At 51.3% G+C, this 13,444-nt stretch overlaps 1 protein-coding gene across 1 annotated transcript in view; it reads left to right on the top strand.

Annotated features, from left to right (window-relative positions):
* Nucleotides 1-13,444, top strand: part of JAKMIP1 (janus kinase and microtubule interacting protein 1) — a 178,604-nt gene that overhangs the window by 152,566 nt on the left and 12,594 nt on the right. The window contains exons 14-18 of the mRNA XM_054484760.2: nt 533-634; nt 1,345-1,398; nt 2,295-2,360; nt 8,995-9,063; nt 10,499-10,576. Of these exons, the coding sequence (XP_054340735.1) occupies nt 533-634; nt 1,345-1,398; nt 2,295-2,360; nt 8,995-9,063; nt 10,499-10,576 (369 nt within the window). The remainder of the gene's footprint in view (nt 1-532; nt 635-1,344; nt 1,399-2,294; nt 2,361-8,994; nt 9,064-10,498; nt 10,577-13,444) is intronic.

The raw sequence follows: 13,444 nt of genomic DNA on the forward strand, positions 1-13,444 counted from the left end.
AGAAAGAAAGTCAGCTTTTGGGGTCCTGGCCCTGCCGCTTGCTAGCGTGGGACCTCAGACACAGCCTCCCTGAGCCACCACCTTCTCTTTGTCTACGGAATGAAAGCAATGAGCCTGCCTCCTAGGGTTGTCTGAGGATTAAACAGGAGAGTGGTGTGCCTGGCACAGAGTAATAAACCATAATTGGTGGCTTTTGCTATCTATTCAAATTTAGTGCAACTGTGTTTTTAAATTTTGTAGTTCTGTGATTTCCTGGGTTTTGATCTCACAATGGATAAAGCCATGGTACCCTGTTAACCATTTCTCCCTAGATGAATAGGGAAGAAGTAAACATATTTCCATGGAGAACTGCTGCGTGGGAAGGTGTGAAAACGTCGTAGTTCACGGAGAGGCTGCTTCTAGTCCGAACTCGTGCTTTTTAGTAACATCTGTGCCCACTGGAATTCCTTGGTTTTTGCTGAGTAACGTGGGAAAATGGCAAGTGGTAAATAATCCGGTCACATTCTGTTTTTAAACCGAATCTTTTCCCCAGGAGAGAGAGAGGAGGTCGCCAGCATTTAACCTCCAAATCACCACCTTCCCCGAGAACCACAGCAGCGCTCTCCAGCTGTTCTGTCACCAGGAAGGAGTTAAGGTAGCGTGCCTGGGGGGTGCCTCTGCTAAATGCCAGCCAAGGGCTCACTCAGTGCCCGGCTCAGCTGTAAAGGGGGAGTGCTGGGATAGAATTGATTTTCATGAGATACCCCTTGTGTTGAAAGTCACAGTTTGTCCATTTATTAAAGGGTCACCAAATGTGACTCTATTTTGACCCATGTGTTTAAAACAGCAGAGGCTTGGCATGTAGCCCTGAGCGTGAACCCCAGTTCCACCACTGCTCTGGCCTGTAAACTTTCAGAGCCTTAGCCTCTTCGCTGTGAAATCCAAATGACAATACCCACACCACGAAGCTGGGGTGATGATGAAATTAGATCATGAACAGACTCCAAGTGCCTGGCCCTGTGCCCGGCGTGTAGCAAGGTTCTGTAGATGGTGGCTGTGGTTGCTAGAAGGGCCCGGGGTTTGCCGTGTTCTAGAGCCCTGCTCGGCCCCAGGGACAGCGTCCTGACTCACCCGATTCCATGGCCTTTCTAGAAAGCAGTGTTTGTGCTGGTGTAACACTCAGCAAACGAGCAGCAGTTATGCCTTCTCTCCCTCACTCCCCAGAGGAACGGCTGGGCGCAAAACTTGGCCGGAAAAGAAAAGAAAGAGCGCGGTGTCTTGTCGAGAGGAAGGCCGTGGTCCTAGAAATTGGTATGGTTGGTCTCTGTAGCTCACACAAAAATGAACGTTGGAAATCTCTTCCAGGATGTGAATGTTTCTGAACTTATGAAGAAATTAGATATCCTTGGCGATAACGGGGTAACTATGAGCGATCGGTTTCTGCTTTCGTGTTTTTGTTTTGATCTGGGTGTATGCTGTGTGACTTTTGTTTTGTTTTGTTTTTAATTTCTCTCTGATGTAAGAGATCTAAGAAGTACAATGTAAGGCTTTTGTATGGCCATGTTCCTGTGTGGGTGGTGGGGTTGGCATTTGTCAGAAGTGGGGTTCCGAAGTTAGGTTCCCCTGGCCTGTTGATGAGGAGGGGACGGGAAGGCCTCAGAACCCCTACCCAGAATGCAGGTGGAGTCACACGAGATTGCTGAAATGAGAAAGGGATCTTTTTGCCGTCCTGAAAGATGAGCTTGCATGTAGCCATGTTTCACAAAAGCTCAGTGCCACTCTGTGAAATGTCCTCAACCAGAGGGACAGGAGCTGTCTGCCTGAGGCGCTGGCCCCACTAGCGAGAAGGAGCTGACCCTCGGGTGCAGCTCGGAGAGAAGCTAGGAAAGTTGCTTGGTGTTGGCGGGGCATGGTGGCTCACGCCTGTAATCCCAGCACTTTGGGAGGTTGAGGCAGGTGGATCACCTGAGGTCAGGAGTTCGAGACCAGCCTGGCCAACATGGCAAAACCCTGTCTCTACTAAAAATACAAAAACTATCCAGGCGTGGTGGTGTGCATCCCAGCTACTGTAATCCCAGCTACTTGGGAGGCTGAGGCAAGAGAATCACTTGAACCCAGGAGGCAGAGGTTACAGTGAGCTGAGATCACACCACTGCACTCAAACCCAGGTGACAGAGAGAGACTCTGTCTCAAAACAAACAAACAAAATAAAACAAACAACAACAACAACGAAAAAAAAACTTGCTTGGTGCTGACTGTCTGCACGTGGATTTGGGATCCAGTGTCAAATGCCCTTGCCCATTTTTGTGTTTTAGAATTTGAGAAATGAAGAACAGGTTGCAATAATCCAAGCTGGAACTGTGCTTGCCCTGTGTGAAAAGGTAGAAGCCAGCAGCATTTCTGTGCTCACACCTTGTCCCAGCTTCCCAGCACCATACAAGAAACTGTACATTGGCATCTTGCTTTGCGTGGGAGCATGCGTTCCAGTCCGTCTGCGTCTGCACGTGCACATGCATGCTTTTCCGTTTTCTTCATGACGGAAGTCCCACATGCTCACTGTAGAAAACCCCGAGATGCAGGAGGAAATCAAAACCCAGCGGAGGACACAGTCTGTCACTTTTGTATATTTCCTTCCAGTGGTTTCCCTGCGTCCATTGTTTTTAAACTTAGTTGAAATGATACTTGACATCCAGATTTCCATCAGGCTTTAGAAACATCCTCCATACCATTTAACATGGTTCATAAACGTGTTTAAATGGCTGTGCATCTCTCCATCACACGGTTATACTGTTAGTTACTTAAGCCCCTCTTAGCTGTTAGATATTTTTTTCCACCATCATGCAGTGATAAACTGCACATTTTTTACACACAAATTTCTATCTACATCTTAAAATATGCCCATAAGATGTATTTTAGAAGCAGAATGACTGGGCCAAATAGTAAGAATGTCTTGAAGGACTTTGGCATTGTCAAAACAGTGTCCAGAAAAGCGGCACCAGATACCCTCCTACCTGCAGCCTTACACGTTGTTGATTTATGCTTGACATGGCATGTTACCGCTGAACAGAACTTTTCCGATTTGATGGTGAAAACCGTATCACGTCATTGTTTTAATTTTTATTTGAGTGCTAGTGATACTGAGTTTTTTTATGTGTATTATCTATTTTCTTCTTCCTTGTGAATTGTAATTGCATTTATTGTGAGGGTTTTCCATTGGATTTGTTCACCCATCCATCCATTCATTCATTTGACAAATATGTATTCATTGTCATTGTCTTTCTTACTGACTTCTCTGAGTGCTTTACATATTAAAGATATTAACTTTTTGACCTGTTTGTTACAAAACACATTCCTGATTTGTTTGCCTTTGACATTGGTTTACGGTGTGTTAGAAATACACAACTGTTTATGGCTAAAGACCTTTTCCTTTCAAAGCACATGAGTTCAACTTTAAAATGCTATTTTTGCAGTGATGAGGTCTTAATGATCTTAGTTGGGATTCATTCCAGAATCTCTGGAAAGTCATTTAAAATAGAAATAGTTTCTTTCCCAGGGCATCTGTTCAATCCCTCAATCAAGTAAAGGATATTAAATGTTGGTAACAGACTTATGGCCAAACCTTGCCCAAGGTCACACTGGTAGGCAGTGAGAGGATTGGAACTCAGCTTTCTCCTGTTCCTATCATCACTAAACCTGGCTGAGCTTGTGTCTTCAGGTGAACCGTGGGACGGGGATGACTCACACCTGGCCAGCTGGTGGCTATCAGGTGCAGGTGCAGGTGCAGGTGCAGGCACGGGGCAGGGCACATGGAGCACATTCAGCACACCTTCCTTTCCAGCGGCAAACCCTCGGTGGCTGTCTAGGCTCCTCCAACAGTGCTCCGTGTAGTCACACAAAGTGCTGATTAAACACTTATGACTCAGCTTATTCAACATCTACTGGAACATTTACTGAGAAAGAGCATCTTAGCGTCAAGTGCTGAGCACGGCCCTGAGAGACGTGGAGATGTCACATCTACCAGTGTCCACTTTGATGTCGGGGAGGCCTCTCCTGGCTTGGGTCTTGGCCACACCACGTGCCAGCCGCAGGGGTTTCTGCCGGTTTCTCGCCACGTCTCTCTCAGCCATGACACCGAGCATCCTGGTGGCTCACAGTGTCTGTCGGAATCCGGGAGGCTGCATATTTCAGTAGGATCAGGCATTGCCATCTGGTTCAATCAAGCACCTGGGGCCATGCTTGCTTCCTGGAGATGCTTGTTCAACGCCTGTGGACTGGGTGAGCAAGGAGCAGGAACCTGCTGGTGACTCAGGGTGGCTGGTTTGTCATGGGGCTGGGGCAGAGGGTGTTGGAGGGCCAGGGCACCAGCTGGCAGGAGGCTTTCAGCCTCAGTAAGAGCAGCCCTCTGCAGGCCGCTGAGTTCTCCCAACTGAGCCGTTCCTGATGTGCCACTCCCCACACTCGACCCATAGCAGGTGTTCCAGGCCCACACCTTAGGTCCCCAGCGCTCCTCATTCTCTGGGCATCTGTGAGATTAGCAGCCCTCTAGGACAGCTGAGGAGGTGGAAACTGTCTGGGATTCGGCCACTGTCTGCCTTGACCCTCACCATGCTCTGCTCGCCTAGCAGCTGCCCACCTCCCCGCTTGCACCCTGCCCACCCCCACTGCCGCCCGCCTGCCCCTGACCACCAACCTCCCCAAGCTGGTCAGCCTGGTGCCGTGCCTTGTGCCCTACATGCTAGAGAGCTGTGCCGGCTGCCTTAGCCTGCCAGCCCCTCACAACCCCTACTGACGGTTATGGGGACCCGATTCGGAGCCTGGCACAGAGGTGCCCATCTCCGCATCTTTGAGGAATGGACTTAAACCAGAGTTTTCTCAGGTTGGGTTCTAGGAAACACTGGCCCTGCCATTTGTCTGTGGATAAAGGTCCAGTAAGCTTGGGAGTTGCCGCTTGTCTTCTCCCAGCTTGGAGAGGATGTTGGTGTAAGAGCTCCTCAGGTCCAGAAGTGGACCTTCATGTGGGGTGGGAACTGCATCAGCAGGACCCCCTGAGAACCTGGCAGGACTACTAGGGGACTGACGGTCTGCTTTGCCTGGAACTGACAGCTTTCCTGGGATGTGAGAATTGCAGTGCTAAAACAGGGACAGTCGTGGGCCAACAGGGACAAGCTAGTCACCCTAGAGCCGACAGGCACTGCAGGGAAGTTTGCAGAGGGGGCAGGCACCTGCAATGTCACTGCCAGAGAAGGCTTGCTGACAGGCCCCAGTTAACCCCCGCTCCACTAAATACTCCTTATTTTAAAAATTGTCATTCCATACTAGTATCCAAATAAGTGGAAGTCAATGTCAATGTTTCCTTAGAGGCATTAATTTTTTTTTTTCGAGACAGAGTCTCACTCTGTCACCCAGGCTGGAGTGCAGTGGCACGATCTCAGCTTACTTCAACCTCCACCTCCCGGGTTCAAGTGATTCTCATGCTTCAGCCTCCTGCAGCTGGGATTCCAGGCATGCACCACCACGTCTGGCTAATTTTTAGTAGAGACGGGTTTCTCCATGTTGGCCAGGCTGGTCTCAAACTCCTGACCTCAAGTGATCTACCCACCTTGGCCTCCCAAAGTGCTGGGATTACAGGTATGAGACACCTCACCAGGCCTCGAAGCCAATTTCTTAGTGTGTAGGTGAAGTGCAACCTGAAGGAATGTCCTGTGATGTGCCTGTGTTGATTTCGCTGCAAACAGCATCTGGCCCTGGGCATGTGCTTTCCTCATCTCCGCCCACTGAGGCCCTGCCCAGTTATCGGGGCACAGGCATCCGTCCTGGTGCCCATCAGCCCCACTCCAGTTAGCCACGTATAGGATCAGGGCAAGGTCTCACTCACCTCGGCACATGGCACGTGCCCCGCAGAGAAACTGAACCATGAGATGTTGGAGGGTTTATAAATCATAGCAGTCATATCTCTTCTCCCTCAAGTTCAAAGTGGACTGAGAAAAAGACACCGGCCTCAGCCAGGTGGGAATGTCTTAAAGGCCGTGTTCTCACTAGTAATGATGGATAGGAGAATGAGGCATAGGTCTGAGCCATAGTCTGACTTTCTAATAGTTGGCCCTGAGTCGAAGCCTTGGGACCATCCCCAAAGGGAGAGGGGAGAGATGAGCCCCACCAGTTGCAGGGGATCCAGGCTCTGCACCTGAGGGGCCCTGGGAGTCGGGGCGCAGAGAGCGGCTCCACCCTGCAGCAGGCCGCCCCCATGAGGCTGCTCAGTTCCTCATCAGCACCTCCCTGTGGGTGGACTCACTTCTCCTTCCCAGCCCGAGACCCCCTCTCCTGGGGCTGGAGCAGAACCATGAACATTGTTTCTCCCAGGAGTGACTGAGGGTCCACAGCTATCTGGCCAAACTCATTGATATTAAATTTCTGATCTCACGTGGTCGGGGGTCCTCATGGCCAGCTCTCTCTGCTCTCATATTCTCTCCCCGTTGCTGAAGAAGTCTCATTAAATTTATTTTTTATATGCAATTTTTTAAACGACAGCAACAACAAAGCTCAACACTGTGTTCTGCAGAAACCGTTCTGAGAGCAGCATGTTGTAATCATCCAAGCCTGGATTTCCCATTTTAATTTTATTCATTTTATGACTGCTTGCATGAGGATATTAAAAATGAAATACCTGTAACTCCCCATCCAAAATATGCTTATCTGTTTCTAAGAAACCACGCATCTTGTCTGAGTCTTGTTTGAGGAAGTGCTGGCCACGGTGGCTGGCACAGGGTGCTGGGTGCTGCCACCATGGCTGGCATGGGAGCCCGTACTGGGGGCTGAGCTCACTGTGACATTAGGGAGGGAGTTCTGTGACAGGAGCTGATCAGTTCTAGTCCCCTCTGTATGGACAGCACGCACCACACCAACCTGCACAGCCTCAATTCTCCTTCATTCAACAGAAGTTTATTAGGCCCCTGCTTGTATCAAGCCCTGTGCCAGGCAAGGAAGTCCAACAGGAGGCAAATGTGGTCCCCACCTTCAAGGGGGGCAGCGGGGTTAGGGGTGAAACAGACAACAGTGCTTGTCAGGTGAGTGCTATGACCAGGCATTCACAGGATGACTGACATGGGCACCATGGAGGTTAGCTGACCCCATGGACTCAAGCAGGGTAGGCTTCCTGGATGAGGTGACAGCTAGCTCAGGGCCTGAAGACTGAGTGATGCTAGCTCATTAAAGGCCTGGGGCTGAGGCTGGGGCCAGGAGAGGTAGGGACAGCACATGGAAAGGCTGGGCATGTTCGAGGAGCTCTGTGTAGTTAGGATGACCAGGGCCCGGGATTTCAGTGGGGACAGGAGAGTGCTGACTGATGAGGCTGTGAGCATCACAGGGGCCACCCCAGGCTGGGGCCTTGCCAGTGTTGCTGGGGGTGCCGGGATGTCTTTGGAGGTCTCTGAGCAGAATAGGGATGTTCCATGAGGCCATGTGTGTTTTTTAGGGAACTTGCTGGCTGTGAGCAGAAAGGGATTTGGGGTGTGTGGGGAGGATTCAGATATGAACCTGGAAGCTGAAAGAGGAATGGGGGGTTGGCGATGGAGAGGAAGTGCTGTGGGTGGATTTGAGAACCAGAAGGAGGCAAAGCCAGTATGTTGGAAGTGGATGGAAGGAAGGAGGGGGCACTCTTCCCCATCAGGGGTCCTGGCAGGCCCTGGAGATGCCTTGAGGCTTAGGAGTGGAGGTGTGCAGGAGGCAGCAGCATACAGGGCGTGGTGGGGCAGATCTGGGTATGAGACATTTCAGAGAGGGTAGGGAGGGTGGATCCCGGGGGAGGGCAGAGTAAGGTGTAGAAGGCCGAGGGCAGGGCTCCAGGACCTCACGAGTGCAGGGTGACCTGGCGAGGGTGACCAGCTGCCACCAGAGGAGGGGGAAAGCAAGGAGTACAAGGAAGCTGGGGGAGCCTGGGGTCGGGAAAGGGGGCTTTCTGCAGCCAGGGCCTGGAGTCAGGAAAGGGGGCGCTCCACAGCCGGGATCTGGTGTCAGGAAAAGCACTCTACAGCGGGGCCTGGGGTCAGGAAAGAGGGCGCTCCGCAGCTGGGGCCTGGCAGTGGGAAGCCATCCGACAGCCTTAGCAATGAGGAGGTCAATGGTATTGTCAAACCCGGACACCCTTCGGTGCCTTGATGTCCCCGCAGCCCTCCCCCACAGGGCAGCCACCCTGTGCTGGCCTGGACTTCCTCCCGTTTTAGGGGCTCCTTGTAGAGGCACATCCACGTATGACACCTGCCTCCGTGCTCATCCCCAGCCCAGACCCCAGAGGGAACGTGGACAGAGCTCCCACTCCCTTACCTGCTGCTCAGGTGCACACCCCGCCTGTTCACCCCGTACTCTCCGTGCCTGCGCCCTCATGTCCTGGCATGAACCCTGCTTTCATGCTCCTACACTCCCTACCCTGTGTGTGATTCCATCTCCTCTCATGGTAGCACCAGGCACTCTGGGCTGCTCCAACTCACGTTGCTGGAGGGATGAGGGCAGTGGCTTTGGCATCCTCCAGGCTGGGTTCCAAATCTCCATTCTGCACCCGTGTGACCTTGGACAAGTTACTTAACTCAGCCTCCATGTCTTTACCTGCAAAATGGGGGTGACGCTGCCTACTGCTTGGGGTGGTCATAAGAGAGTCAGATGAGGTCTCCTGCGTGAAGCATCAGCACAGAGCAGGCACTCAGTGACATCAGCTACACCACACCACATCCTCTGTTGCATACACTCGCAGCCTCCCACACTTGGGTCCACCCAGGCTCTGAATCCAGCTTCCACACCACGTACATGTCGCACTCACACCTATGACCTCCTGCACATACAGGCTGGACCATGCACACACAACCACACCATCCACAGTTCAGGCGTGTGTGCTGTGACCTGACCCATTCCTAAGCACACTCTGAGGAAGCCGATCTATGAAATTCATACACCTGTGAAATTCCACAGCCCCTTGGGTTCTGACTCTCACTTTGCTGCACCCCTCCTGTCCCTGCTGTTTTCTAGTGGCTGAAGCAAATAGAGGGGACCGAGGCCGCCCTGACCCAGAAGATGCTGGACCTGGAGAAGGAGAAGGTAAAAGATTCGACTGCCTGGGGTGGGGGAGAGGGTTCAAAAAGCTCAGAGAGGTCGATTTGCAGGAAGGCTTTGCATGTGTTTTCCTAGTGATTTGCATGTATTTCTCAATTTTGTTTTTGCCCCGGTGGTTGTTCTAAGTAATTGTCACCCATTTACTTACTCTTTCACTCGCTCAATTACTCATCGAATACATATTTTCAGAGCCTCTGCTGTGTCCCAGGTGCTATGCCAGGATTAGAGGCTTAGTAATGAATAAGTGGGGTCCCTGCCACCAGGAGCAAGCTCCTGCAGGGTCATGCATTCGTGAGCTCACGTGAATGCAGCATAAGGATGTTAGGAGAGACACAGCCCAGATATGGAAATGCTGGCGCAGTGACTCTAGGAACACACGGGCAGGGCTCAAATCTTTCCTGGCCATGAAAGCTTGGGAAACTGGACTTTAGTTTTCTCATCGATGAATGGGAAATTCCAGTCTGTGCTTTGCTGGGTTGTGGGATGAGAAATGCTACATACATAACCAGGGTTGCACTGTGCTTGGCACCTTGGGAACCTGATAAACAGTGGTGGTGGTTATTCACTGGGACTATGGATGTATGGGGAGCCTGGGGAGGACAGAGAAGGCTTCCCAAAAGACGTGGTTCTTGAGTAGTCAAAGGCCAATTCGAGTTCTCCAAGGAGAAATGGAAATGGGAGGAGAAGGAGGAAGGTGGAAGGACTAGTGTGGCCTAGGAGCACCGTGTGGTGTGGCAAGAGCCCTGACTGGTGCCAGAAGGCCTGGGTTTCTACTCCCACCTCTGCCATCACTGAACTGTGGCATCTAAGGCAAGGCTCTGGTCCTCCTTGGCTCTCTCCTTCCTTGTCTATAAAAGGAAGTGGCTACAGGAGATGAATTCTAACCCCGAAACCCTCAAATCAGTCATAAAAAGAGATTTGCACTCTGGAGAGATCATGCTTGCAGGGTCTTAGAGAGTGACCCAGGTATGTGGGAGGCAGGGAGAAGTGTGCTCAGTGAGACCAATTGGGAGGTGGGTGATGCAATTCAGGCAGGAAGGAAGAGCCACATCTGAGAACCACGAAGACAGTCTTCAGGGGCCACTAGGACGTAGCAGGAGGAACCTAGAAGGACTCCTGTGACTTGCGCCTTGGTTTGAAGTGGTTCCCTTCTTTACAGTCAGGTACCCAAGAGGCAGGGAAGCAGGAGGAATGGGATAGTCTTCACCAAGGATCCAGGTGTGGCTGTCAAGGGTGCCCCAGGTCAGTGAGGCTCCTGCTGGGTGGTTCACGTGGGGGCAAATGGGGAAGACCACCAAGTCCCTTCTCATCTGAGTGCCCCCAATTCGGTGAGACTGCTACTCTCTAGCAAACCGGCTCTGAAGCTGTCATGGATTCCTGTTCTGAAGCTGGTCCCTGATGGCGCCTCCCTCTTTCTCAGGACCTGTTCAGCAGGCAGAAGGGCTACCTGGAAGAGGAGCTCGACTACCGGAAGCAAGCCCTTGACCAGGCTTACCTGGTAGGACCAGAAGTGGGTTTGACACTTTGGCTTCTTAGACTCCACATTAGAGGCTGCTTTTTCCTCTGGGGCTGAAACTGCATTTAGGGCGCTCCCCAGTGCCAAACAGGAGCGATAAAAATGCCATCTCCATCTTGTGACTGGAATGACTGTACAGATTGTCCCTTTTTCCAAATCAATCGTGATTTTCAAAAATATTCAAAGTTACTTTAATGGTTTTCTTAGACATGCTTCTTAAATTCTAGTAATCATTTGCGATGAATGAGAAGAAACTATATTTCTTATATGTTTGATTTTACTTAAATATTTAGACTTAAAGTCCCAAAGCAAGTTTTCCTATAAATAGGAAAAAGAGATGATCACAAAGGAATGCAGAGGTAAAGCAATTAGATGAAGCCAGGTGATTTTCAGAACCGAAGGGACGAGGTATAAGGTCGGATGCAATATTGCATTTGGGTTACAAAATTGGTTCTGGGTATCCTGGTGATTAAAGTACAGTGGGATGATGTTCAGGCTCCTGTGTCCTCACACTCAAAGCTAAGTGCTCCTGGCACTGAGATAAATTCTCCTTGGGGGTGACGGGGAGTTGAGTAAGATCATAGAAACTTGTCCCTGCAGGAGAGAGAATTGAGTTCAATGTCATTCCTTGTAGGAAGAGGCTAGTGTGGTACAGAGTCTTGAGCAAATCTCTGCCCTGATCATTTGTAGTTAAAATCATTTTACAAAAATGGGTTTGCACCTACAAAATGCAGAACCAATCACTAAAAAATATGACTTTAAAACTCTACTTCCCATGACAGGCTCCAGGAAGACAGAGAGCAGGTAGCCTGGGCTTAGCTCAAATGTACAGGAGATTTAGACGTGAAGGCCGGTGCAACTAGCTATGACCCTTGGCCCTTCCTGTCGAGACTGTGAGGCTTGAATCCCTTGAGACTAGGAGCAGGAGATGTAGAAGATCAGAATGAACTAAGCCTTATCAAGACACAGCATTTCCCTCTGGGCTGTTGTTTCTGGTTAAACGACGTTTCAGTAGTGTTGAGGGCAACTAACGAATGGAGACATTCTCCATTCGTGTTTTGGTCCAGGCTTGGTCCTTTTGAAAACACCCTGCAGGCTGGGCCATCCCCGTCGTGCATCCCTGTTCTTCCCTAGTGTTTCCCAAAAAAACTCCAAGGAATGTGATTTTAGATGGAACTTAGGGTTCCACAAAGCGTAGTGCAATAGAGTAAGTTGGAAAACTCTGAAGGACTTCTTGGGGTCTTAGCATGCTAAAGGGTGAGTTGAGGCTCCGAGAGGAATGTAAGCAAGTGGTGTGCCAAGTTCAGTGGATCACTGGACCTTTTTTCAAGGGATATCTTGCAGAACTGGCGTTTCCCAAAATGCACTTTGGAACACCTTGGGGTCCACCCTTCCTTTGTCTAAGCACCAACTCAGGAAGGTCTGAGAGGCCTCTCAGAGTGCTGAATCTGCAGAAGTGGCCCCTGCATGCTGGTTCTGCCACCATATAGAAGCTACCTTCACACCTGGAGTATTTGAAAGCCTGCCGTGGGCACTGTGCTCCCAGTGGGATTTCAGTTGCATGGATAGACAGGAGTTCTGATGCAGCCCTGGATTCTCATGAACAGTCAGGAAGTGAAATGCTCTGAGAGGGTGGCAGGGCCATGTGTCCATGCTGGGGCCAGGAGAGCAGGTGCCAGATGCAAGCCTGTGTCCCTTTGTCGCTGAGCTGAGTGAGGCGGGGCAGGCCTGCAATGGGATTTCCAGAATCGAGTGGTGCGTTTCCATCTGGAAACTGACCACGCAGGGGTCTCCTGGGAGCTCGGCTGCTGAGTAGAGAAGGGGTGAGCCTGCAGGCACCAGCAAGCTCTGCTCCATGTGGAGCCCACCTGGGGGCCCCACAGCTCTGCCGTGGAACAGATTCCAGCCTTCTAGTTCCCCAGGGGCAACTGTTGGGGTGGGCAGAGCTGAAGGTGATCGTCTTTGTTGGTTAAAATCAGTCTGGCCCGATGGGCCTGGATCCCAGCAGGAGAAGCCAGAGGAGACTTGAAGAGCAAGTGGCCTGATGGTGATGGAGGGCTACTGGGTTAGCCTCTGCCTTGGTGATGGAGGGCTACCGGTTAGCCTCTGCCTCGGTGATGGAGGGATACCGGTTAGCCTCTGCCTCGGTGAAGGAGGGCTACTGGGTTAGCCTCTGCCTCGGTGACGGAGGACTATTGGGTTAGCCTCTGCCTCAGTGATGGAGGGCTACTGGGTTAACCTCTGCCTCGGTGATGGAGGGATACTGGTTAGCCTCTGCCTTGGTGATGGAGGGCTACTGGGTTAGCCTCTGCCTCAGTGACAGAGGGCTATTGGGTTAGCCTCTGCCTCAGTGATGGAGGGCTACTGGGTTAACCTCTGCCTCAGTGATGAAGGGCTACTGGGTTAACCTCTGCCTTGGTGATGAAGGGCTACCGGGTTAGCCTCTGCCTCGGTGATGGAGGGCTACTGGTTAGCCTCTGCCTCGGTGATGGAGGGCTACTGGGTTAACCTCCGCCTTGGTGATGAAGGGCTACCAGGTTAACCTCTGCCTTGGTGATGAAGGGCTACTGGTTAGCCTCTGCCTCGGTGATGGGGGGGCTACTGGGTTAACCTCTGACTCAGTGATGGAGGGCTACCCGTTAGCCTCTGCCTCGGTGATGGAGGGCTACTGGGTTAACCTCTGCCTTGGTGATGAAGGGCTACCAGGTTAACCTCTGCCTCAGTGATGAAGGGCTACCAGTTAGCCTCTGCCTCAGTGATGGAGGGCTAATGGTTAACCTCTGCCTCAGTGCCATGTTTCTATTGAAACTCATGGTTCCTCTATACCACCTGTAGTTTCTTTGGGAGAGA

Source organism: Pongo pygmaeus, chromosome 3 (genome assembly GCF_028885625.2).
Source record: "Pongo pygmaeus isolate AG05252 chromosome 3, NHGRI_mPonPyg2-v2.0_pri, whole genome shotgun sequence".
In the NCBI taxonomy this organism is placed as follows: Eukaryota; Metazoa; Chordata; class Mammalia; order Primates; family Hominidae; genus Pongo; species Pongo pygmaeus.